Below are 27970 nucleotides of genomic sequence, written 5' to 3'. Positions count from 1 at the left end.
GACAACCTGAGGTCTGTTGTCATAGCAGGAGTGCCAAACCTTCAAACTGGAGAAAAATGCCTGTGGGAAAGGGGTGGGCTCACGGGATGTACTACAACTGTGATTGGTCAAATGATCCGCGCGAGCACTAAAAGAAGACGAAACGTGTCTGCTGATTGGTCAGAATGGACGTCTGTCAAAAAGCCAGTATCCGCGCTGAGCGAGCCGCCCTGCGCTGCTCCCTTCACGACCGTCCGCTCTCCTTTTCACCCTCTCAAAATAATGTTCTTCGTGGTTCTCAGTCATTTGGAGGCTACGCAAATTAAGACTCTGGACTGATTCTACCGTCTACTGGTATGTCTGTTTTATTAGACTTGCCTTTTTTCCGCCTTATCTCTACAAGTGCATGTTTTTAGCAAAATGGTAAAATACGTTCAGACGCGGCGCGAGCGCATAGCCAGGACAGGTTAACGTTCAACATAATTACTTTAAATAAACCTCCACAAGAGAGCTTTGTGTCATGTTATATCACACAGAGTGCTTGTAGACAAATACAAATTAATTTTAGATGGTCGTTTTTAACAGGCATCACGTTATGTGTTAATTTGCTTAATGGAATTCATCGCTGTATAGGCCCGTTCAGACGTGTACACGAAATGGACACATTGAACGATCCTCTCTGGTTATTGTAAAACATTAAAAAAATATATTTAAATATTTTAAAGGTTTGGAAACTGAGGGTGTAGACGTTTGATGGGGTTGTGTTACGTAATCCCTTTCTATTTATCACTCCACGCTTGTTGTTTCTGCACACCCCAGGCTGCTGCCTCTGTCCACACATCCTCCATGTGAGGAAAAAGAAAGACAGTGGACCTGACAAAGGCCTGCACGACAGTTAGTTTCAGCCACTGGAGAATAATCACTATACTCTGCATTAATAAACGCTGAATAAATGGACAGACACGCATAAGTGCTGCAGATTCCAGGGGTGTAGCCAGTGCTGAGTCCATGCTGGGGGTGGCGGAGTGTGTGTGTTAAAGACACCCATTGAGCCATTTCCTCTGTTCAAATGCTTCTTTCTACCCTAAAGCCCCTTTCACACCAGGCCCACTTCGAGTTGCGTCATGACGACGCCACGTGGAAGCAACCCAGTGCTGAGACGATGTAGCTCAACACCACAACAGCACAAGGGACGCAAAGGACGAAGCGAATCGGACACCAAAAATTAAACGTTAATTTTTTTTGCGTCCAGTGCTCAACACAGAAATTAAGTGGTTTCAAGTCAGAGCACGGCACTCAACGTGACTGGAAACCACACCCTCACAATACAATGTTACCCAGCGCCAATTTATGATTCCTGCTGTGTTCCATTGTTCCTGAAGTATAAATCATGCAGGACTGTTTTTATACTGTGTACACAATGCAGTAAAGCTACACTCTCAAAAAGAGCACATAAAAAAATGCTGCTGATTGCTGCTGCTCCTGCAGCTCCTCGCTCTACTCTCAAAACTGTGTTTAAATAAAGTCCATAAAAGTTCTGCTCACAGACTGATTGCCAGAGACAGGACATGTCCACATCCAGTAAAAAGTCTGGACATCTCCTGTCCACTCACAGACGATTCGTTCGCATGCGCAAATGTGAAAAATTAAAAGAAAGAAAAAAAATAGCTGGCTGCAGCTCCTCACTCTCCCCTCAAACTCTCTTATCATTGTGTTAAATAAAGTCCATAAAAGTCCTGCTCACTGACTGATTGCCAGAGACAGGACATGCCCACATCAGGTATAACTCCAGACATCTCCACATTTACATACGGACAGTCCGTTCGTGTGCGCGCACACAGCTTCCAGTCAAAGGAAGAAAGATAAACTATAACAGAATTCAGAGCGCAGACCTGCAGCTCTGCACAAGAACAAATACGAGGTCTGTTAGAAAAGTAACAGACCTTTTTATTTTTTGCAAAAACTATATGGATTTGAATCATGTGTGATTGCATCAGCCAAGCTTGAACCTTCGTGCGCATGCGTGAGTTTTTTCATGCCTGTCGGTTGCGTCATTCACCTGTGAGCACGCCTTGTGGGAGGAGTGGTCCAGCCCCCTCGTCGGATTTTCATTGTCAGGAAATTGGCTGATCGACTGCCGCTTTGCTTCATCAAAATTTTTTCAGAAAGTGTGAGAGACAGCCAAGTGGAAACCATTTGGAAAATTCAGATGGCTTTCGGTGAAGATCTAATGGGGCTCACACAGATTAAGGACAATTACAACTGGATTAAAGACGGCCCACAGCGGCGGATGGCATGCCGCGCACCAAGCGGCGATCGACAGGCTCAGAAGACCACATAATTTCCAAAGTGAACGCTTTGTTGATCCGGGACGTCATCTGACTACCAGAGAAATGGCAAGACAGCTGGACATAGCACTTTTTCGGCACATTCCACTGTTACAGGAGTTTTTGTAATGGAAAGAGGAGCGGAGAAATTCGCCACAAAAAACTCCTGTAACAGTGGAATGTGCCGTTCATTTCCAAAGTAAACGCTTTGTTGAACCGGGACGTCGTCTGACTACCACAGAAATGGCAGAAGAGTTTGACATCAGCACTTTTTTGTCATGAAAAGACGTGCGGAGGAATTTGCGCGTCGCGACGGAGGCGCAGGGCACAGAACAAAAAGCAACGCCGTGATGAAGCCTCACAGGACATTTTGTGGCATGTCCAGCTCGTCCACAATTTCTCGGATAGTCACACGACTGCAAAAGCCACTGAAAGCCGTCTGAATTTTCCGAATGGTGCAAGAGCTGGGCATGTTAGGGCTTGTCTTGTGAGACCAACACGGAGGTGCTTTCATCCCGCGCCATGAGTGGCTCCGTGGGCCGGCTTTAATCCAGTTGTAATTGTCCTTAATCTGTGTGATCCCCATAAGATCTTCACCGAAAGCTATCTGAATTTTCCAAATGATTTCCACTTGGCTGTCTCTCACACTTTCTGAAAAATTTTGATGAAGCAAAGCGGCAGTCGATCAGCCAATTTCCTGACAATGAAAATCCGACGAGGGGGCTGGACCACTCCTCCCACAAGGCGTGCTCACAGGCGAATGACGCAACCGACAGGCGTGAAAAAACTCACGCATGCGCACGAAGGTTCAAGCTTGGCTGATGCAATCACACGATTCAAATCCATATAGTTTTTGCAAAAAATAAAAAAGTCCGCTACTTTTCTAACAGACCTCGTATAAACTAGAAGAGAAATTAGAGTGCACAGTCTGGCTGCAGCCAAACTGTGCACTCTGATTCCTCTGTGCAGAGAACCTGCAGGCTGCGTCCTCACCTCCTCTCTCCTCCCTGCTTCGCGCACCTAACGCAGAATTCCTGCATTGTCATGACACCACAGGAAGCAACTCGAAGCAGGCCCGGTGTGAAAGGGGCTTAAAATTGCAAGTTCACACCAGTCACATGACATGCCATCAATGCATCTTAATTAGTTGATCCCAGAATAATGCATAGACCAGGGCTGCCCAGGTCTGCTCCTAGACAACCTGCCCTGCATGTTTTTTCTCTCTTCCTTCTCCACCCACAGCTAATAGGGAACCGCAGTCTTCTTTGAACCCCTACGTGATATCGCAAGATTTGACCATCTCAGGGGACAGCTTGCACAAACACAGTATCACTTCTAATGGAAAAATGGTGTACTGTTTTGTTTTCGGTTGCAATCACCGAAGCAGTCGCACGAGGGGGCATTTGGGGGTGACGCCCCCTCACGTCATCAACCTCGCCCCCTTGGATATGAGAGTTATCAAAAATAAAAATAAAAAAGAAAGAAAAAGAAATACTGGAAAATATAGCGCCTCGCAGTTTCGCGGATTTTTTTAGTCCAATTTTGCATGCTTTTTTTTTTTTTTTTTAAACAGCGCTTTGTGCTCTGCGTCCTCATCAAGCAGGCCAGTGTTCTGTCGAGATGACGGGACACCTGTTGCGGCACCGCGAAGGGAGAGCACGCGCATTGTGTTCTGCGTGTCTGTTTATAAGAATCTTCTTGCCCAGAAGAAAAAAGAGCGCCAACAACTACCCATAACTGTGTTCTTCACTCGGAAAAAGACACCTGCAGCGAGGTGTGAGTGGAAAAAGGCGCGACAGCGGAGCAGCGCCAGGACGAAGAGGCGCGATCAGAGGAACTGTGAAATACTGGTCAGTCACTATTAATAATTCTTATGTCTCCAACCTCGTAGGTTGATCGTTAAAATTAAATTCGTTAGTTCTAAAAGCCATCATAATTATTTATAGGAAAATGTTCTATTTTTATTTCTCAAACAAATGTTTGGGCTTGAAAACAGGTTGGTCTTATTTTTCTACTAAGGTTTGAACTTTGAGAGTGTTTACACACGAGATAAAAGTGAGAAAATGTTAATGCCTGTTTGAGAAAAGTGTATAGTGTGTAGTGAGGGGTTTTACAGCCTTAAAACGTCTATAACAATTGTAAAAAATAATGCTGACTACTTCACGGATTTCGCCTATTGCGGGCTATTTTTAGAACGTAATTCCTGCGATAAATGAGGGACCATTGTATATCTACATGAAATGTTTATGTGGGGTTAATCTACTGTCTTGTGTCGTTTCTCAGATCAGTTGTTGGTTTGGTTTTGTGGTATGCAGGAGATCACTTGACCGAGGGTCTATACATTCAAATAATAATTAAAAAATACTGTCATCACTCTTTACTCTTAGTCAGTCTCTTACAACGGTGTAGCCTAAATACACGAGCTTTCTAGGAGTGCACCCAATTCATTACGCACGCTCAGAGGCACGTACCCTCCGGTGCGCACTTTTTTGTGGGGGGGGTGAGGGGGCGACCCCGCCCCCTGTGATAAACTCATCGCCCCCTTAATATATTTTTTTCTGGCGCCGGGCCTGCATGTCATTGACATGCGCTACAACATGCTCAACTTTTGTTCAGAATCAGGTTCTTATCACTGGTAACGACGCGGCTTTCCTCTCACTCATTCCCGCAGCTTCACAGTGCTTTAAACAGTGTGGACGCTGAGTGTCCACAGAGTTCAATAGCGAAGCAAAGAGTGCAGCGAAACAAGACGAGTCATTGGATAAATGCTGGGTTTTGTCCCGCCCATCGGACGCTCAGCGTCTCTGGGGGTCTATGGGGCAGTGGGCTGGCCTTGGCTGGCCCGGACGCTCAGCTTCTGCATGATGATTGGATGATCTGTCTGAGGCTGAATCCCTTTTTGATTGACAGCGAAATGAGCGAATCAGCAATCTTTTGGTGTAAACATCCGTGGGAGCATTTTCATTCTGTTCTAAGTTGAACCGGAGACTTTCCTAATCTTCTTAGTGGCATTTTCTTTGTTAAAAACGACTAGCGACAAATCGAGCTTCTATTTCTGGTGGGTTTTTTTTTTGTAGCTGCTTGTGTTTGGAGACTGACTTCTATCACTCTTTCTGACTTCTATCGCAGTTTCTGTCCCTACCGAGCAGTGGGTGCTGCTGAGCCCCTCCACTGTCACAAAGCACTCACAGGCGGACACACGTCACACTAGCCTCGCGCCAGTCCCAGCTAGTGAGCTAGCTGGGTAGCAAGCTGCACATAATGGCAGACAATTTGAATGTTGTGGACCGGATTTTGGGGAAGCCATTTGATAGTCTTCCTTACGAAGAAGAACTTAGAGTTAAACAGCAGGGCAGATCAACTCCTCAGATTAATTTGGTGCAAAAGGTGGGGAAAAGTAATAGGTTTTTTCAGCTGCCCTGGTATGACAAAGTGAGCTGGCTGACTGGAGTGCTGTAACAAATAAAATGTACTGTTGGCCATGCCTCTTGATGAAACTATCTCAGGGATGTGTTGTGTGGTCAAAAGTGGGTTTTGGGGATCTGTCCAACTTTGACAGGGCATACAAAAGGCATGAAAAAAGCAGTGAACATGCGAGTGCATGTGCAAGGTTAAGTTGCCTGGGCAGAGTCAGGGTTGAGCATGCAATCAATGAATGTGCTCGCATTCAAGTGGTAAAACATAATGAAGCAGTTAAACAAAACAGAGCTTTCCTAAACCGCCTTATTGATGTGACTTCCTTGCTTGGCCGTCAGGAGCTGTCATTTAGGGGGCATGATGAGAGTGTTCAACCATCAAGGGGAATCATCCAACAAGGGGAATTACAGGGAGTTTAATGAAACATTAGCTAAATATGACTCTGTCCTGCCCACACAATTCCAGTCATCAGCTGTGTTTTCTGGTATGTCCCATGCAATCCAAAATGACTTGAGCTCTGCTCTTTCAGCCACTGTTTCTGATGAGATCAAGGATGAAATCCAGGCTGCTCCCTTTTTTGCATGGCAGGTGGATGAAACAACTGATATAGCTTGCCATGCTCAACTCTGTCATTGTTCGCTATGTGGATAGGGCAGGTAAAATTCAGGAGCGCTTTATTGGATTTTTTGATGTTTCTGGGGGAAGAGATGTTCAGTCTGTTTTTGAAGTCTTGAATGAGAACATGCAGGGCTACAATTTCAGGGAGAAACTTGTGGCGCAAACCAATGATGGGGCTGCTGTCATGGCTTCAGCTCTCAATGGTTTGCAGGCCAAAGTTAAAGCAATAGCCCCCAGTGCAATGTTTGTGCATTGCTATGCACACAGACTGAATCTGGTTCTGTCTCAGGGGGCTAAATGCTTATCTGAGTGCAGAATATTTTTTGCATCACTCTCTGGGTTTGCCACAGTTTTCTCAAAATCCACAAAGAGGAATGTCTTTTATTGAGTCTGCAGGCTGCTCAAGGTTGCCCAGAAATGCTCCTACTCAATGGAATTTCACATCACAGATAGTGAGCACTGTGGCAAACAATTATGATGCCCTCCTTCAAACTTTTGAGATGATCATTGCAGATAAGTCCATGGATGATGACACATTAGACCAGGGGTGGGCAATCATGTGCCATAAAGGGCCGAGACACTGCAGGTTTTCCATGCAACCAATCGCCTCAGCAGGTGATTTCATTAAAGATCAGGTGTTTCAGCAGGTGATTTCATTGATAACCAGGTGTTTATGTTCAGAGCAGAAGCTCATCAGCAACCCACCTGCTGAGGTGATTGGTTACACAGAAAACCTGCAGTGTCTCGGCCCTCAACGCCCACCCCTGATGAAACTGGAGGATTTTGAGTTTGTGTTCATGTTGTACACATATGAACAAATCTTCTGTGAGACTGATGTGGTGTTTGACATTGTCCAGCAGAGAGTTATGGATGTTCTGTACTGCAAGAAAAGAATTGAGTCTCTTCTTGCTTTTGTCAAAGAGAAGATGTCAGAGGGGGCTTTCCAAGCTGTTTATGCCAAAGCAGCAGATCTCACATCAGACCCACAAACTGAGCCCATGAGAAAATGCCGTCTGTCACAACTACAGGATCCCAAGGAGCGCTACAGAAATCTGTACATGGCCATCCTAGACAATCTCACAGAGCAGCTACCTCGGCGTTTTGCAAATTTGGAAAGTCTGCACTTCTTGAAATTGGTCAGTCCAGGGAAATTTGACGAGATGAGACAAGTATTTCCAGAGGAGGCACTTCAGAGTGTCCTGAAAAGTTTTGGCCAGTTCTTTGATTCAGGGAAACTGAGTTCTGAACTTTAAGTCCTATATTCAAACCAGGACTTGTAGGGCAACAGGGGAAAGCTATGTGATTTCTTGCTGTTTCTGAAAGACATGGAGCTGGACAGTGCAATGCCTCAGGTGTACAAACTATTGTCATTAGTGGCAACGATTGGAGCTACATCTGCAGGTGTAGAGAGGAGCTTCTCCTGTTTAAAGCGGCTCAAGTCTTACACCCACAACACGATGGGCCAAGGCCGTTTAAGCAGCTTAGCTCTCCTGGTCATTGAGAGGACTAGGGATGGGTATTGATAAGGTTTTATCGATATCGATGCCATTATCGATTCTGCTTATCGATCCGATTCCTTATCAATTCCCTTATCGATACCTCGTGAATTTTGTACTAAAAGTAGGCTTTACAGGTTTTCTATGTATTTCCTTGAGTCTTAAAGTAAATAAATATGAAATTAGTCACTGTATCCTTGATCTCTGGACATAAATAAAAATAAACAAAACTGTGTTTCGCTTTGAAGTTATTAATTCAGACTAAATTCTGTCGTTCTAGCTTGACTTGTCAGAGAGCCGCACAGCGTTTGGAGCTGTGTGAACAGAACGGAGGATGATTTTCATTTCTTTCTCGCAACAAGACAGGAGTCCCAGTTAGTAACTTTAATCCGCACAAAAGTGAATCACAACTCATATTCAGGGATGAAAGTGGTGAAAAACAAAAAAAGCTGAAACCCAAAATTACCCCCAACACCACCTGCAGGAAAATGTTTGAATTCTAGAAGCTCTGAAATGCAATCTTGGACTATTCCAGACAATAAACTGGAGTGATTGCTGGATCCATTTAGGTGAGAAAAAAAAATACAACTTTCCTTATTCAAATTCATTCCAGTAGTATTCTGCTCTTACTAGGATGCAGCAGTTTGGCAGATAGTTCTGGAGGAAATCACTAAAGAAATTAACAAACTGAAAATATGGTTTGACCGAAACAAACTGTCATTAAACTTAAATAAGACAGGGATGAAATGGAGGTGTGAGAGTCACTAGGTGTTCACAGGAAACATTTATTTCTGTATGTATTTATTTATTTATGTTAGTTGATATTATATATTTTCTGTTGTGTTTCTGTTCAGGTTCTTTTTGTCTCTTTCTCTAAAATTGTATATGATAATCATTAGATTATTAATATACACTCAACAAAAATATAAATGCAACACTTTTGGTTTTGCTCCCATTTTGTATGAGATGGACTCAAAGATCTAAAACTTTTTCCACATACACAATATCACCATTTCTCTCAAATATTGTTCACAAACCAGTCTAAATCTGTGATAGTGAGCACTTCTCCTTTGCTGAGATAATCCATCCCACCTCACAGGTGTGCCATACCAAGATGCTGCTTAGACACCATGATTAGTGCACAGGTGTGCCTTAGACTGCCCTCAATAAAAGGCCACTCTGAAAGGTGCAGTTTTATCACACAGCACAATGCCACAGATGTCGCAAGATTTGAGGGAGCGTGCAATTGGCATGCTGACAGCAGGAATGTCAACCAGAGCTGTTGCTCGTGTATTGAATGTTCATTTCTCTACCATAAGCCATCTCCAAAGTCGTTTCAGAGAATTTGGCAGTACATCCAACCAGCCTCGCAACCGCAGACCACGTGTAACCACACCAGCCCAGGACCTCCACATCCAGCATGTTCACCTCCAAGATCATCTGAGACCAGCCACTCGGACAGCTGCTGAAACAATCGGTTTGCATAACCAAAGAATTTCTGCACAAACTATCAGAAACCGTCTCAGGGAAGCTCATCTGCATGCTCGTCGTCCTCATCGGGGTCTCGACCTGACTCCAGTTCGTCGTCGTAACCGACTTGAGTGGGCAAATGCTCACATTCGCTGGCATTTGGCACGTTGGAGAGGTGTTCTCTTCACGGATGATGCGAAGGAGATGTGTTGCACTGCATGAGGCAAATGGTGGTCACACCAGATACTGACTGGTATCCCCCCCCAATAAAACAAAACTGCACCTTTCAGAGTGGCCTTTTATTGTGGGCAGTCTAAGGCACACCTGTGCACTAATCATGGTGTCTAATCAGCATCTTGGTATGGCACACCTGTGAGGTGGGATGGATTATCTCAGCAAAGGAGAAGTGCTCACTATCACAGATTTAGACTGGTTTGTGAACAATATTTGAGGGAAATGGTGATATTGTGTATGTGGAAAAAGTTTTAGATCTTTGAGTTCATCTCATACAAAATGGGAGCTGTTGTGTGGGCCGCTGAAGAGGAGGTACTGCTGGCCCACCACCACAAGATGGCGCCCTGCTTGAAGTGCGGGCTTCAAGCACGAGAGGGCGTCGGCTTTGCTGGAGGTGACAGCTGTCATTAATCAACACAAGCTGTCACCCATCATCACCACTACAAAGACCGGACTGCAACTCCACCTCCTCGCCGAGAAATCAACTACCATTCAGGTCATTTCTCTGCTGACTGACACTTTGTGTGTAATAACCTGAACTTCTGTTGCAGCCGTTTTCCTGGAGTGTGTCCTTATCTGAGGGATTGGCATTTGGTGTGACAGCGACGGCTTCGCCTCACACCCCAACCCAGATAAGTGGTTGACCAGGAGCTGCACGAGTGTGTGTGATTGGAGGTGGAGGTTTTCCCTCCTTTACTTAATACAGACTGTGGGATTACTGAGTGTGCGAACTCACACTCATCTGGACTGTCTCTGTTCTCTGCCAGCAGTACTGGGTCTGACTGCTGAAGACAGCGGCCACCTGGGGCGCAGGGCTTGGCGGCTCCGGTGTTCTTCAGCTCCGTTGGTGTTGGAAGCTGTGTGGGGATCCAGCTCTTCTCTCTCCAGGCGTCTTCTATCGTCGAGCCTGCCCACACGTCACCTGGTGTATGATTGACAGTCCACCATATTGTTATTGTCTGTACGTTGTTGTGCGATTCACAACATTAAATTGTTACTTTTTGGCTTATCCATTGTCCGTTCATTAACGCCCCCTGTTGTGGGTCCGTGTCACGACACTTTCACAACAGGAGCAAAACCAAAAGTGTTGCGTTTATATTTTTGTTGAGTATATAAGCAAAAATAAATGTAAGGAATATTACAATTTGAAAACAAATGCAACCGAACATGATGACGGCTGCAATTGCTAAATGCTAACTTTTAACATTGAAAATGCCATAGACATGCTAACGTGTTAGCATCGCTCCCGTTTTTAAGTTATAAAATACATCTATCAACTGTTTCAGAAGACCGTAACAGATCGGTTTAACATAGTTTAAATAATACTCAGACGTATGCTCTTTAGGGTTTTAGCAGGGGAAAATTAAGCGAAAGAAAGAAATAAATGAAGCAATCGACCGAAGCATTGCTTCAATCTGCGAACCACGCTTCGATTGGTTCAAGGTTCAAAGCAAAGCCGCGTTGCAGAAAAGTTGATCACGGACCTGCTGCAGGGTCTGTAATCAATGTAGAGAAATGACCATTTTCCTGACAAACACCCGCCAAAACAACGGCCACTCTGAAGGACCGATAATAGAATCGTTAAGCACAAAACTTATTGATGCCAGTGGATTGAATAATTTCTTAACGATACCCGAAAGGAACCGGTTCTCGATACCCATCCCTAGAGAGGACACTAGTCAAGTCCCTGGAAAAGGCGCCTTGTTGGTACGACAGAGTCACAGATCATTTTCTTGAAAAGGAACGGAGGGTAGAATTTACGTATAAATAAACCGACACATTTTATGATGTAGGCCGAAATTGAGCTTCCCCTCCTTGAAAGACCAGCATCCGCCGCTGGTTAGTACACAGGAAATTTTGATGAGGAAAAGTTCCTCTGCTGGGCTAGTATTTGATCCCAGTCTAAATAGAGTAAATTACAAGTATTTGATCCCAGTCTAAATAGAGTAAATTACACTCTATCATAGAATGAATCAGCTCAACAGTTGTTGCAGACTGAATGGTCCGCCCTGCCTCCACTGTGCATGTGTCATTCTGGAGCCCAGCCGCCCGTGTGGCACAGAGTCTCTCCATCCAAAACGATCAAATGGATTCATGGGATTATTAACCATCAGATGCCAAGGTAAAACCTCTTGAATCATTCTGAAGCCAGTTTTAAGCAGAAAGGAGGCCATTTTAAGCAGAAATGAGGCTTTAAATGGTGGCACATTGAAATGTCTGATGCGCAGTGAACGCATCAGCTAACAGCTTGTGCAGCTGCGCCACTCTGATAGCTTCCTTCGTCTGTTATTATGGAATAATGCTGAATTTATGCGGACAGGATTGTTGTACAGAAGCTTCAGATATCTGTTGCTGAGATAGATGATGACTGGAGTGCAGTTTTAAGCAGAAATGAGATATCAGTGAACCATGGCTGATGACGTAAGTGCAGTGAAGGCAGGGTCAACGGAGGACTGTTCAGTCTGCGACACCATCTGTTCAATGCAAGTGGTTTTACTCCAATAAGAGTTGATTTTACACTGTTTTGAGGTGATTTAGCTCTGTGATAGAGTATAATTCACTCTATTTGGACTGGGATCAAATGGACTGTATTTAAATGGTAAATGGACTGCATTTATATAGCGCTTTTCCATCTGTATCAGACGCTCAAAGTGCTTTACAATAATGCCTCATATTCACCCCGATGTCAGGGTGCTGCCATACAAGGCGCTCACTACACACCGGGAGCAATAGGGGATTAAAGGCCTTGCCCAAGGGCCCTTAGTGATTTTCCAGTCAGGCGGGAATTTGAACCCATGATCTTCTGGACTCAAGCCCAACACCTTAACCACTAGACCATCACCTCCCCCAAATGCTCCTCCATCAAATGCTATCCCAGCAGAGTAAATTTTACTCAGCAAAATTTCCTGTGCAAATTTTAGCTTACACACCTTGACAGAGTAGCTGCGGTCTCTCGCCTGCACAACCGCCACAACATGTTTGATCTCCTGGTCATAAACACATGTCCGCTTTCCACCCCATCGTCACTTTTTCTTTGCATTTTCACTTTGCCGTATAATTTGCCCAAAAAAATTCAGAGAAAGTTGTTGTGAAAGTGTAGGAACACGGACCCACAACAGGGGGCGCAAATGAACAGACAATGGAATAAGCCAAAATATAACAATTTAATGTTGTGAATGTGCACAACAGAGCAACAGACAACACAATTGAGATCAACAGTCAAATTAGTCACAGTGATGTGTGGGCAGGCTCGAGGATAGAAGACGCCCGTCCAGAAAACAGCCGAATCCCACACGCCTTCCACTTCCACCGGGCCTGAAGCTACCCTGGAGCCACCAAGCGCTGGGTCCCCAGGTGGCCACTGCCTCCGGCTGTCAGATCGGGTACTGCTGGCAGGAAGAACAGACAGGTGATGGTGGGTGTGTGAACACCCAGCAAACAGTTCAGTACAAAGGTGGAAAGCACCTCCACCTCTCAATCACAACGATCCAGAATTACGTGCAGAACCTGTTGGTACACTCAGTAGTCCTTAACCGAGGAGCGGAATTTGCCAATTCCCCAAACACCCGACTACTCCTTACTTACAAAACAGGATTGTCTGCAAAAACAACGTCACACACAGAAGCAAAATACGTTACTACTGTTGTTGATACAGGCTGAGCGGTTTACCTGATCGGTAGACGATTTCTCGGCAGTGAGGTGAAGATGCTGCCCGGCTCTTATGGAGGTGTGATTGATGATGATGAGTGACAGCTGGAGTTGTTGATGGGTGACAGCTGCCACTCCTGGTTGCTCCGGCGCCCTCTCGTGCCTGAAGCCCGCACTTCCGGCAGGACGCCCTCTGGTGGTGGGCCAGCAGTACCTCCTCTTCAGCGGCCCACACAACAGAAGTGTCATGTTTCTGATGGGGACAGACAAGGGCTGTCCCCAGAAGTAGAAGTATTGAGTCATATACGCCATATTTTACCCCTTGAATGCCCACCCTCAAACGAGACTACGGTGCCCTATTAAGTCTGACAGGTGTGATTAGTCCATGGGGAGTTGGGAACCATCAGAATGAAATAATCATGCGTGAGTAGAGCAAATGTAGATGAAAACATGCAGGGCAGGTGCCATACAGAAATAACAATAATTGATAATAATAATAATTTATTATACAAATAATGAATGTTTATGAGTTCAACGGTATGAATATTTCTTGAGGTGAAAGATGGAACGTACCATCTTTCACTGAATTAAATATTCTTTCCATTGAAAGAATGAAAAAAACATAATTTGTTTTATATAACGGTGAAAATAGATCCTTGTCATTTGATATTTTATTAATTTATAAACAACAGAAAAGGGACTTACATTTTGGTGTTCGTCCAAAATTGTTTTCAGTAGTCTGTGATGACGTCCACTAACCTCATGTACAGACTGCTGTCTGCTTTCCTCACTCCAGCAACAAATTGCGTCAGCTTTTCATCTGAACTTCATCCTCTTCATCCTAACAGCTCTTCATGCTTCCAGACGGCTTATGGCATGGTGGATTTTTTTTTGTGTGTATGTTTTGAAAAAGACGGCTGAAAAAATAGTGGACAGCTTACTCAAAGCCATCTAAAATATGTGTATAATGGCCTCTTACCTTGTCCCCGTCTGATTTTGGTTAATCCATCCTTTTTTGGCAAAATATAGTGAATTATTGTCTTCACTGCACAACTAGCAACTGACTTCTGGTTTTGCATTACATCTAGTACGTCATCAAGCTGCGCCGAAAGACGGCAGCACTGATGGGGAGCTCCGTTCAATTCGCACTCTTTTTGCTAGTTTTTTTGTTTTATTTTACCTTTTGTACTTGCAATTTACCGCATGAGACACTCCGCTTCGAGTATGACCGTGCAACACTTTTGGATTTACGTTCCTCAGCGGGAGAGGAGTCGCTTTTCGAGGACAGCGCAGCGGACGTGCTGCCCCTGGTCCTAAACACGCTCGTGTTTCTTTGTTCTTCACGACGCCGCGGGACAAAGAAAAAGACATGGAGAGGAAAAAGACCCGGTATTCTGTGCAGAACGCGACAGAGACTTAATAAACCTCCGCTTCCCTCTATCCTCCTCGCCAATGTGCAGTCTTTGAGGAATAAAATGGACGATTTACGTGCAAGGATTTGCTGTGAACTGGACATTAGAAGCTGTTGTGTTTACGCCTTTAGCGAGACCTGGCTGGAGCCGGACGTGCCTGACGGCTTGTTAACACCAGATAACTTCACCATTTATCGGCTGGACCGGACCAAAAACTCTGGCAAGCTGGGCGGAGGGGGTGTGTGCTTTATGATTAACTCTTCGTGGGCCACAGACGTTCGTATCCTAGCTTCTCATTGCACACCAGTCCTAGAGTTACCATTAAAGAAAGGCCCTTTTATCTGCCCAAAGAATTCAGCTCAGTGATACTAAGTGTAGAGTATATTCCACCTACTACAACCCCTGGCAAAAATTATGGAATCACCGGCCTTGGAGGATGTTCATTCAGTTGTTTAATTTTGTAGAAAAAAGCAGACCACAGACATGACACAAAACTAAAGTCATTTCAAATGGCAACTTTCTGGCTTTAAGAAACACTATAAGAAATCAAGAAAAAAAAATTGTGGCAGTCAGTAATGGTTACTTTTTTAGACCAAGCAGAGGGAAAAAAAAAATGGACTCACTCAATTCTGAGGAATAAATTATGGAATCACCCTGTAAATTTTCATCCCCAAAACTAACACCTGCATCAAATCAGATCTGCTCGTTAGTCTGTATCTAAATAGGAGTGATCACACCTTGGAGAGCTGTTGCACCAAGTGGACTGACATGAATCATGGCTCCAACAGAGAGATGTCAATTGAAACAAAGGAGAGGATTACCAAACTCTTAAAAGAGGGTAAATCATCACGTAGTGTTGCAAAAGATGTTGGTTGTTCACAGTCAGCTGTGTCTAAACTCTGGACCAAATACAAACAACATGGGAAGGTTGTTAAAGGCAAACATACTGGTAGACCAAGGAAGACATCAAAGCGTCAAGACAGAAAACTTAAAGCAATATGTCTCAAAAATCGAAAATGCACAACAAAACAAATGAGGAACGAATGGGAGGAAACTGGAGTCAACGTCTGTGACCGAACTGTAAGAAACCGCCTAAAGGAAATGGGATTTACATACTGAAAAGCTAAACGAAAGCCATCATTAACACCTAAACAGAAAAAAACTGTGGATGACTGGATGAAAGTTATATTCAGTGATGAATCTCGAATCTGCATTGGGCAAGGTGATGATGCTGGAACTTTTGTTTGGTGCCGTTCCAATGAGATTTATAAAGATGACTGCCTGAAGAGAACATGTAAATTTCCGCAGTCATTGATAATATGGGGCTGCATGTCAGGTAAAGGCACTGGGGAGATGGCTGTCATTACGTCATCAATAAATGCACAAGTTTACGTTGATATTTTGGACACTTTTCTTATCCCATCAATTGAAAGGATGTTTGGGGATGATGAAATCATTTTTCAAGATGATAATGCTTCTTGCCATAGAGCAAAAACTGTGAAAACATTCCTTGCAAAAAGACACATAGGGTCAATGTCATGGCCTGTAAATAGTCCGGATCTTAATCCAATTGAAAATCTTTGGTGGAAGTTGAAGAAAATGGTCCATGACAAGGCTCCAACCTGCAAAGCTGATCTGGCAACAGCAATCAGAGAAAGTTGGAGCCAGATTGATGAAGAGTACTGTTTGTCACTCATTAAGTCCATGCCTCAGAGACTGCAAGCTGTTATAAAAGCCAGAGGTGGTGCAACAAAATACTAGTGATGTGTTGGAGCGTTATTTTGTTTTTCATGATTCCATAATCTTTCCTCAGAATTGAGTGATTCCATATTTTTTTCCCTCTGCTTGGTCTAAAAAAAGTAACCGTTACTGACTGCCACAATTTTTTTTCCTGATTTCTTATAGTGTTTCTTAAAGCCAGAAAGTTGCCATTTGAAATTACTTTAGTTTGTGTCATGTCTGTGATCTGCTTTTTTCTACAAAATTAAACAACTGAATGAACATCCTCTGAGGCCGGTGATTCCATAATTTTTGCCAGGGGTTGTACATCCGAGGCTATTAAAACCCAAGCCCTGGACGAGCTGTATGGGATTATAAATGGACTTGAAAACACACACCCCGATGCTGCTTTCATTGTTTTAGGAGACTATAATCGAACAAACATGAAAAAAGTATTGCCCAAATACTATCAGCATATTACTATGGCCACCAGGGGAGATCAAGCCCTAGACCACTGCTATACACCCTTTAAGGACAGCTACAAACCCCTCCTCCACCCCGCTCTAGGCAAGTCAGACCACATCATGGTCCTCCTCCTTCCTGCCTACAGACAGAGACTGAAACAGGAAAAAACGGTTCCTAGGGAAATATTCAAATGGGACACTGCAGCAGACGAAGCTCTCCAGGACTGCTTCTAGACAACCGACTTTCAGATGTTTGCTGACTCAGCAAAGGGAGACCTCAACGAGTACACAGACTCTGTCATTGGTTATATAGGGAAGTGCATTGAGGATATTGTACCAAAAACCACCATCTGCACCTACCCTAACCAGAAACCATGGGTCGGGCTAGAGGTACGTGCCAAACTCAAAGCGCGCACCGCTGCCTTTAATTCTGGAGACCCTAAGGCCTACAAAGCAGCCAAGTATGACCTCAGAAAGACTGTACGAACATCACAGCGGGAGTATAGGAAGAGGGTCGAATCTGCCCAACAGAGCAACGACGCGTGGCAGGTGTGGTATGGCCTCCACTGCATGACGGACTATAAGGGGAGGAGCAGGTCTGTGGAGATGTCCAGTGCATCATTCCTGGACGAGCTCAACACCTTCTACGTCCGGTTTGATGCAGACAACACCACACCTGTCACCAAACCACATGTGGACAGTGAGGACGCCACACTCCACATAGACACAGCTACAGTGAGACGGGCGTTCAAGAACGTAAACCCTCATAAGGCTCCCGGGCCCGATGGCATCCCAGGGGCGGGTGCAGAGAGTCTGCGCTGACCAACTCGCCGAGGTGTTTACCAACATCTTCAAACTGTCACTGAGCTTGTCTATTGTGCCCACCACCCTTAAGACCTCCACCGTTGTTCCTATCCCAAAGACCCCCACAGCAACCTGCCTAAATGACTTTCGGCCCATAGCACTCACATCTGTCATCATGAAGTGCTTTGAGTGGATCATTAAGAAACATATCTGTGCCTCCCTCCCCGACACCCTAGATGCCCTGCAGTTCGCATACAGAGCAAACAGGTCGACAGAGGACGCCATTGCTCTGGCAGTTCATACTTCCCTCAGCCATCTGGAGAAGGGGAATACGTATGTGAGAATGCTCTTCATTGATTACAGCTCAGCATTCAACACCATAATCCCCTCCAAACTGGTCACCAAGCTCACTGCCCTAGGCCTGGAGAAGTCCATATGCTGCTGGATCTTGGACTTCCTCACTAACAGACCACAGGCGGTGAGAATCGGCAGACACCTCTCCTCCACACTTGTCCCCAGCACGGGTGCTCCTCAGGGCTGTGTTCTCAGTCCACTTCTCTACTCCCTCTTCACGTATGACTGTACAGCCAAGCACTGCTCTAACGTGATCCTCAAGTTTGCTGACGACACCACCATCTTGGGCCTCATCACTGACAACGACGAGACTGCCTACAGAGATGAGGTGAAATCACTGACCAGCTGGTGCCAGGAGAATAACCTCTCTCTGAATGTCAGCAAAACTAAGGAGATGATAGTGGACTTCAGGAGACAGCGCGGAGGTCAGCACTCCCCCATCCACATCAACAACACCGAGGTAGAGCAGGTCAGTAGCTTCAAGTTCCTCGGCGTCCACATCACCGAGGACTTATCCTGGACCTTACATGCAGACACTGTGGTTAAGAAAGCCCGGCAGAGACTCTACTTCCTGAGAAGGCTGAAGAAGTTTGGCACGAACACCACCATCCTCACGAACGTCTACAGGTGTATCATCAAGAGTGTGCTGACAGGCTGCCTCACAGTGTGGTATGGGAGCTGCACCAGCCAGAGTCAGAAAGCACTGCAGAGGGTGGTGTGCACGGCTGAGGACCTCACTGGCAGCAGTCTTCCCACCATCCAGGACATTTACCACAGTCGGTGCCAGCGTAAGGCATGCAGCATCATTAAGGATCACACTCACCCCGCAAAAGGACTATTTGAACTGTTACCCTCTGGCAGGAGGTATAGGAGTCTGCCAGCCCATACCAAAAGACTCAGGAACAGTTACTATCCACAGGATGTCAGACTACTGAACTCTAAATAACACAGAACTATGATAATAACACTGCACTAAGCCACTTCTTTAACACTATATGTCTATCGCTGTTATCAATGTGACTGTATCTTGTATGTCACCACCTTACCTTTCATAACTCATCTCAGTTTTTACTATTTATTATTACCTGTGCAATAACTTGCTACACAAATGTGCAATATGTCATATGCAATAATACTATGTGCAATATGAACAATACTACAACCTGTGAATACTACAACCTGACTACTGCTGACTATTTTTTTTTGTTTTGTTTTGTTTTGTTTTTTACATATGCTTATATTTTCGGTATTTATATCGCATGCTATTAGTACTTCCTGCGAGTTTGAACAGTACTTCCCATCCTAAGTATTTCATTGCACTGTTGACTCAATACAACGAAAAACTGCTGATGTCCACCTCTTCCTCAATTTCTCGGATAATCAAATGACGGTCCCGCATCACCACAGCGTCCACTTTGGAAATGATCCGGTCGTTTCAGCGTGTTGATGCCCACCGGAGCGCGGCGCACCCTCCACCGTTGTGCGGCCGTCTTTAAACCGGTTGTACCCGCTCCTTAATCTGTGTGATGCCCAGAGGATCGTCACCGAAAGCCATCTGAATAATCCGAATGGTTTCCACCTGGCTGTCACCCAGTTTGTGGCAAAATTTGATGCAGTCGCGCTGCTCCAGTCGTTCCGCCATTTCCTTGCAAAGAAAAAACGACGAGAGACTCCACCCATCCTCACACAAAGGCTGCTTACAAGCAAATGACGCAACCGACAGGCGTGAAAAAAATCACGCATGCGCACGCAGGTTCAAGGTTTGCTCATGCAAGCACACGTGATTCAAATCCATCAGGTTTTTGAAAAAAATAAAAAGGTCCGATACTTTTCTAACAGACCTCGTATACCTGGTATTAAAAGGGGAATTTCACTTTTTTTAATGTGGGTTATGTTTTTAGAACTTGTGAGGATGGTCTTTTTACTTGGGTCAAACATTAATTGGATTGGTGCAGTGCAGTCTTGCGTTAGATCACAAACACCATCTCAGACTAAGTGGCTATATAATGTAGTGGTGTAGTACAAGCTAAAAACATTCTCAGTAAACTGCTTCTTGTTGCCACTGAACAGGTGAAAATATTGTGTCGAGGTGAGAAACATACGAGGTCTGTTAGAAAAGTATCGGACCTTTTTATTTTTTGCAAAAACCTGATGGATTTGAATCACGTGTGCTTGCATGAGCAAACCTTGAACCTTCGTGCGTATGTGTGAACTTTTTCACGCCTGTCGATTGCATCATTTCCTGGTAAGCAGCCTTTGTGTGGGACGTGTGCAGTGCGCTCGGCGGATTTTCATAGGTTAGGCTAGGCAGTGTACACCGTATCATTTGGGTAAGAGATCTACTGCAGTCACATGTTGGCAGTGCATGCCAGACATGCTATTTAATTAATCTAATTGTTTTCAGTAAGTGGGAGATGGTAAGGTCTATCTCTGCTGGCTGAGAAGATGCCCTGAAACTGCACATGAAATCAAGCATTATCCTCAGACATGAACAATGAGAGGTTAATTCTTGTAGTGCAGTGACATTTGGTTTTGTATCAATATGCATGATGTCTTGATGGTATAGGAAATTAAGCTGAAATGTCACAGTCGAGTAATTACACAAAAAGCAAGATATTTCTATTTTAATAAAGAGTCGACAAAATATTAAACCGTTGTTACATGTTATTGTCACGATACAATATGAATGAGGTGTCAGTTCCATTTTATCTTTTCTTCTGGAAGTTGTGTGCTCTGTGAAAAAATTTGTTGTAGATGTACACACAGCAACACTGTATCTGTCACATTTTGTGTCATAGTCACGAATGGTTGCTCTATGAATTTGTGGTGAGGGACACATATTTCAGACGAAATAAAGTGCTCTACAGCACGAGATATCAAACAGGTGCACAGGTGGTTGTGAACAGGTGGTTTTGTTGTTGCTGTAGGGCAGGTACATGAGCAGCAAGCCACTGTGTTGTTGAGGATAAAAACACATACTCTATTTTTTAGTTTAGTGTATGGGACAGGAGTCATAACTACTGCTATTTTTTTCTGAAAGCTATATATCTCTGGAGTTCCTTTTAGCATGATAGCAATCAGTATCCTGCAGCTTCTTGATTTTTCAAACAGATCACCTATTGACCAAAACTTTCAATAAATCTTTTTTTCCACAAGTAAACACATATGAATGCCAACACCATATAAAATATGATTCTAAATATATTGGTTGATGTTAAAACATATACAAACTAAAAACCAGTGTAACTAAATCCACCATGCTGAATAGGTCCCTTTTGAGAGGTAATGAGATTTTATTTGTTCTGATGTTGTGCCAGATACATGTAGTGTAATGATAATGTTCTTTATTACCACAAAACATGCCTCAACTTTATTTCAATTCTGGGTTTTTTAGTGAAGCTTAGGCCTAGTGGCTGGCGATCACCGTAGTATTTCTTCTGTTTTTCTTGTTGCTTAATGCTGACAAATTATACTGTATTTGTTGTCTTTCCGATGTCTGATTCTGTTTGAGGTGCGGCTCCATCCAGAGATGGGTGTGGTGTCTGTTTCTGCAACCCTCCTGTCTTGTGCACTGGCAAAATTTCCTGTATATTTATTTTGTAAATTGTTTTGTAAATTGTGTCGGTAGCATGGCCCAAGCAGAGGGTCACCCCTTTGAGTCTGGTCTGCTTGAGGTTTCTTCCTCAAATCATCAGAGGGAGTTTTCCTTACCACTGTTGCCTGTGTGCTTGCTCTGGGGGTTGGTAAGCTTAGACCTTACTTATGTGAAGTGTCTTGAGGCAACATTGTTGTGATTTGGTGCTATATAAATGAAAATAAAATATCTGTCTAATTAAGTAATAATTGTTTTAAATAATTCAACTAATTGTATTCAATATGCGGTAGCATGGTGGCTTCGTGGTTAGCACTGTTGCCTCACAGTGAGAAGGTCCTGGGGTGGCTTCCCACCTGGTCCTTTCTGTAACTAGAGTTTCCATGTTGTCCCTGTGTTGCGTGGGTTCCCTCTGGGTGCTTTCGCTTCCTTCCACTTCCAAAAACGTGCAGGTCAGGTGAATTGGTGACTGTAATTTGACTGCACCTGCCGCTCAACAAGAAAGTACACTGTAAAAAATGAACCGCTGTCTCAACGAGAAAAAGTAATGTAACAATTTGCATAGAGTTTTTTTTAATTATTTCAAATTAACTAAAGTTATTTCAACTTAACTAGAGAAGTCATTAACTAAGCTGAAAGTTGAAATAACTAACAAATCTATGCAAATTGTTTCATCAGTTTTTCTTGTTGAGACAGCAGTTCCTTTTATAGTGTATGCAGTTCAGAGCCACAGCTGGTTAGGTTTAGAATTAAAAGCAAAATGTGAGAGAGACCCCAGACATGCTTTGCATGTTAAAAGTGAATACAACACTCAGAGGTTTGACTACGAACAGTATTTTAAAGTCACTAGGGTTATTATTATTGTTATTTTTTTTTAAGTGTGAACTAAACTTTTAATTCAGGTCTGGGAGCATGAACAGGTACTAACATTATGCCCTGTGCGATGGCCCCATGCCATTTTTGAGGTGTCCTGGGCCAGTATGGGCCACTACATTTCATAAATTACTAGCCCAGTCAAGCCACCATCAGTAGGAACGGCTGTAGCGTGAAGCCCCTTGTCCATATAGCTTTGTTTGTGTCAGGCACCGGGAAACACTTAAACATTAATAAATGACTAATGATTAGCGTATGATAAAATAATAAACGACTAATGACTTGTATTTGTACTTTTGTTGTATTCTGCAATAAAACACACTCACCTTCAGTAGGAACATAGCGTCTGTCCAATCTGCTGTCACAGATGAGGTTTTCGATGCGATAGCCAGCCTGTCCATAGGTTAGATCGTTTCATATCAAAATGGTTTGTTCCAGCCTCCGCTGGCTCTGAAGGCCAGATCTTCATAGGGCACAGCCTTAGAAGTATGCAGCCCCTGAACTGGAGCACAGCTGATGTCTCTGTTAAGAAGTTAAAAATTTCTGTATATGAATTGCACTTGGTGATATATTTAGTCATAACATTTTGTGCCAAGCGCTGCAGACAGTGTTTGTATTGACAGGAACATTAGCATTTCCAGTTAAATCACTGCATGCATATTACAGTGGTTAGTTATTACAATTATAGTATTTACAGGTCACATTTTGATAATAAATAATGACAAATCTTGAATTTTTGACTAAACAAATATATTCTTTTATATACGTTATATACTTACCTGTTCCTTCCCTCCCTTTTTCTCCAGACTGGGGACTGGCCAGTGTAAGTATTGTGGCCAGTCTTTATAATATTTTGATATATATATTTGCAGTCATTAATGCTTTGTAGTAGTTGTGTGTATGCAAACGCATATGTAAAGTTTACTTGAAACAGAAATAATGAGCATCATTTGTTTTCCCTCTCTTTCCCTGTCTCTAGTGTACCATGGCGACGGTGGTGATGGAGCAGATCGGGCGTCTTTTCATCAACGCGCAACAGCTGCGTCAGATCCCTCAGCTGCTGGAGTCAGCGTTTCCCACACTGCCTTGCACCGTGAAGGTCTCTGATGTTCCCTGGGTGTTCCGTGAACCTCACATTCTCAGTGGCTACAGACAGCCGGACCAGAGCTGGCGCTACTACTTCCTCACACTCTTCCAAAGGCACAACGAGACCCTAAATGTCTGGACCCACCTGCTGGCTGCCCTCATCATCTTGGTGAAGTGGCAGGAGATCTCAGAGACAGTTGATTTTTTGCGAGACCCTCACACTCATCCCCTCTTCATTGTCCTCTTGGCGGCCTTCACTTACCTCTCCTGCAGCGCCCTCGCTCATCTGTTCTCTGCCAAGTCAGAGCTCTCTCACTACAGCTTCTACTTCCTCGACTATGTGGGTGTTGCTGTCTACCAGTATGGCAGTGCCCTGGCACATTTCTACTATGCCATAGAGGAAGATTGGCACACTAGAGTGCAAGGGATTTTTTTGCCTGCTGCAGCCTTCTTAGCCTGGCTTTCCTGCTTTGGCTGCTGCTATGGCAAATACGCCAGTCCTCAGCTTCCAAAATTTGCCCACAAGCTCTTTCAAGTGGTGCCATCAGGCTTGGCTTACTGTCTAGACATAAGCCCAGTGGTTCACCGCATCTGTAGCTGCTACCAGGAGGACTGTGCTGATCCAGTGGTGACATACCACTGGTATCATGTGCTTTTTTTCCTAATCAGCGCCTATTTCTTCTCCTACCCTCATCCTGAGAGCTGGTTCCCAGGAAAGTGTGACTTCTTCGGCCAGGGTCACCAGATCTTTCACGTGTTCCTGGTGATGTGCACTCTGACGCAGATTGAAGCACTGCGTATGGATTTGATCGAGCGCCGTCCCCTGTATGAGCGCCTTCATGGCGATCTTGCACATGACGCCGTTGCACTTTTCATCTTCACTGCCTGCTGCAGTGCTCTTACTGCTTTTTATGTACGTAATCGTGTACGTGCTTCTCTGTATGAGAAAGAGGAGTGACAGCTTAAATGAGTTTAATTTATTTGGTGGTGTACTCGGAATTGAAATTCTCAAAGTTGATGTCATTGATTGCTGTCAGTATGTGACAGCATACAGTGATTATTTCTTTTTGTGATCTGCCAAACTACAGTGAGCTGACAAAGTGCTGTTAACAGTGAGATTTTGTGATGTACCTTGAGGAAACAGATATCTGTACTTTGTTTGTAGCAATACCGAAAGTCCTCAAATCTTTTACTCTGCTTTTTTTTATATGTCTGCAAGGTTGCTTTGGGTTTTAGATTGGCATAATGATTTATTTTGCCTTACCAAAACACACTCCTTGTAGGAAGCAGGAACAAGACTAGGTGCACTGTTTTTATGGAGGCTCGACAACTAGAACGAGCAGGGCTATGACGAGTTGGAATTTTTGTGAAGGAAGAGGCACATGTGGGAGTTTCATTTAACTGAGGCAGTGTAAATGGAGTTTTTAGTGGCAATTTGGTTTTGCAAATTGCAGCATATATAGAGTTTAGAGAATTGTGTCTTTTGTTGAGCAAAGTCACTGCTGATAAAGTGGTGATACAGTCATTAACCAGAAAACTGAAAACGTTCTTCAAGAACACAGCAATTACAGAATGATTCAGAAAACTTTTGTTTTTATGAATGACAAACCAGTGGGTGCAATTAAATAGAGAGAGGCATTAAATTGTAGTCCTCTTTCTGAGCCATAAATTCTTATAGTGCAGCAGAATATTTACAGAGGAATCTTTCAAATGGTGGTACAAGCACCAAATTCAGCACAAATACTCCTTAGACATTAATCTTTTGAAAAAGCAGACTATCCACTTTTTTAATAGGTGGCCAAGTAGGGATTAATGAAGAATTACACAGGGATTAAAATTTTAAAATGCTCCAATCATATGGAAAGTTATACCACATTATTCGTGTGATCATAAATATTCCAAAATGTATAGTTTGGACTATCTTTAAAGTTATGGGGTAAAAACAGCAAAAACAGTAACAAAGGTCAATTTCAGTTTGTACAGGGGGCCAAAGTTAAAATTGCTCCAATTTTGGTAAAACGTGAAAGTATTTACAATGCCTCACTTTTTCAGCATTGTTTTTTTATTTTATTTTACAGCATTATTTACAAAAGGATGAAATTAAATGTTTGCCCTTAAAATTCTACATACAATACCCCATAATGACAATGTGAAAAACTTTTTTGCAAATTTATTAAAAATAAAAAACTAAGAAATCACATATACACAAGTATTCATAGTGTTTGCCATGAAGCTCAAAATTGAGCTCAGGTGCATCCTTTTTCCACTAATCCTTGAGATGTTTCTACAGCTTAATTGGAGTCCACCTGGGGTAAATTCAGTTGATTGGAGATTGGGGGGAGGTGATGGTCTAGTGGTTAAGTAACGAGACCGGAGCATCTTCAGGACAACTCTGTGAATGTCCTTGAGTTTCCCAGCCAGAGCCAAGACCTGAATCCCTTTAAACATCTCTGGAGAGATCTGAAAATGGCTGTGCACCGACGCTCCCCAACCAGACTGATGGAGCTTGAGAGGTGCTGCAAAGAGGGATGGGCAAAACTGCCCAAAGATAGGTGAACCAAACATGTGGCATCATATTCAAGAAACTTTTAGGCTGTAATTGCTGCCAAAGGTGCATCAACAAAGTATTGAGCAAAGGGTGTGAATACATGGAATTTCTTATTTTTTTTTTTTTAATTTTTCATAAATTTGCAAAAAGTTCAAAAAACTTTTTCATGTTGTCATTATGGGGTGGTGGGAGTAAATTTTTGAGGCAAAAAAAAAAAAGTATTTCATCCATTTTGGAATAAGGCTGTAACATAAGAAAATGTGGAAAAAGTGAAATGCTGTGTATACTTTCTGGAGGCACTGTATTTTGTGCAGAAGTAACCGGTTACTAATTTCTTGATTACATTATGGCATTTTAAATCGTGTTAGTACACTACAAACCTCATAAATTAGTGCAACTCTAACAGTGTGAGAAAACTGTTAACCTCAAGCCAAATGAACTCAAATAGTTCAAGCATGAACAAATACAAGTACAAATACAAATACAATAAAGCCTGCACTCAATAAACATGACTCATTTGATGAAAATTCAGTTATGTGCAGGATTTCCATCTAATAAATATATGTAGCCCCAACTCCAATAAAGCACATCCATGCAAGACAATTTAATTTAGTTGTGACTACATATATTTATTACATGGAAATCCAGTCCAATGAGTCAGTTTTTTAGTGCATGGTTTACTGTTAAAAAATTATATTTTCAAGTACATTGCAGATATTCATAAAACTCTGTCAACTACTTTAAAATTCCATGGTTCCTCACGCAGAGCATGTTGACATTTCACATCTTTATCAAGGATACTGTATTTTCTGGACTACATGTTGCACCAGAGTATTAGTAGCATTCACCAAAAAAATGCATCGTTAAGAGGAAATAAATAAATATATTGCATTGATCAATACGTTGCATTTGTTTGTAAACCTGGTGCTACCGCTTAATGCAACAAGAAACAAAGCTAATTTAATCAGCACATTTATTTATAATGCATTAGCAAACAAAGGCGAACGAGCTAATTAATGTTACTGAACTAGGCCAAAAGAGCTCAGAGCAAACTGCTTCTTATTATCACAGAACAGATGAAAATGTCATTAGAAGTACACAAATTGCTTCAATATGAAGCTAAATCTTGGCAAGTTGTAGTCTGGATAATATGGTACTTTGACATGCAGAAGAACTCAGAGTGTGATCCACCAGCTTTCTAGACCCAGAACAACATGTTGTGGCATCTGTGCCATTATCCCCAAACAGTGTACTTTCTTTGCACAAATGCATATAACAAGTGCTATCATTTTCTTTTGCTGTTTAATTCCAGCATCTATGATACAAGGCTGCATGAGTTAATTGAAAAGAAAAGGAAGTAAATATTTAATAACCTCCATAGTACAGGTTCTAAGGTGCCACAAATGGGTCAGTTGTTCACATTTTGAAGAAAGCATGAAACTTCTCCCACTTAATCTTTAGGTTATAGTGAACAATTTAAGGGGTGGACACCAGTGAAATTCGCAAATTAAGTAGGCATAGTATGCGATTTTCAAAATGGCCACTAAAAGAAACCGAACATAAATACATACAGATGATTGGTTTATTTCATGTCATTCCAAAAACACACGCATGACTGAATAAGCATACGAATCCAACCCCGATGCACCTTATTTTTTTTCTCAAATGGCACCGAAATAGTAAAGTGGTAATAAAGTCCAGAAATAGTAGTAAAGTCCAAAATGTACTTGTGCTATACCACTGTAGACTGTACGCCATGGATTTTAAAGATAGGGCCCCTGAAGTTCCATCTGGAAGACCATTCATTGTAGAACTTTAACCAACATACAGGTCAGTTGTGAGAATAGAAGCAGCCAATAGAAATGAAATATTACTTAGTAAAAATAAGCTTTGACGTTTAATTTATTTGAGTGAATTAAATAAGTGGTT

General features: G+C 43.1%; 1 protein-coding gene across 3 annotated transcripts; it reads left to right on the top strand.

The window, feature by feature from the left end:
• The first annotated feature begins 66 nt into the window (after positions 1-66).
• paqr7b (progestin and adipoQ receptor family member VII, b) lies at positions 67-25050 on the top strand. Of its 3 annotated transcripts, none has more exons than XR_004561909.1 (2): positions 67-333; positions 11945-11955. XR_004561909.1 is itself a non-coding variant. In XM_034175135.1 (2 exons), the coding sequence occupies exon 2, from the start codon at positions 23393-23395 to the stop codon at positions 24449-24451; it is 1059 nt and encodes a 352-aa protein (XP_034031026.1). In that variant the 5' UTR covers positions 166-333; positions 23387-23392; the 3' UTR covers positions 24452-25050. The 3 variants fall into 3 exon arrangements, 2 of the variants coding, with proteins under 2 accessions (XP_034031026.1, XP_034031027.1); XM_034175135.1 differs by lacking the exon at positions 11945-11955 and adding an exon at positions 23387-25050 and having other exon boundaries at positions 166-333; XM_034175136.1 differs by lacking the exons at positions 67-333; positions 11945-11955 and adding exons at positions 788-873; positions 23387-25050.
• Positions 25051-27970: the final 2920 nt, after the last annotated feature.

Source organism: Thalassophryne amazonica, chromosome 7, assembly GCF_902500255.1.
Source record: "Thalassophryne amazonica chromosome 7, fThaAma1.1, whole genome shotgun sequence".
Lineage (NCBI taxonomy): Eukaryota > Metazoa > Chordata > Actinopteri > Batrachoidiformes > Batrachoididae > Thalassophryne > Thalassophryne amazonica.
This window is presented reverse-complemented; position numbering and strand designations above follow the sequence as displayed.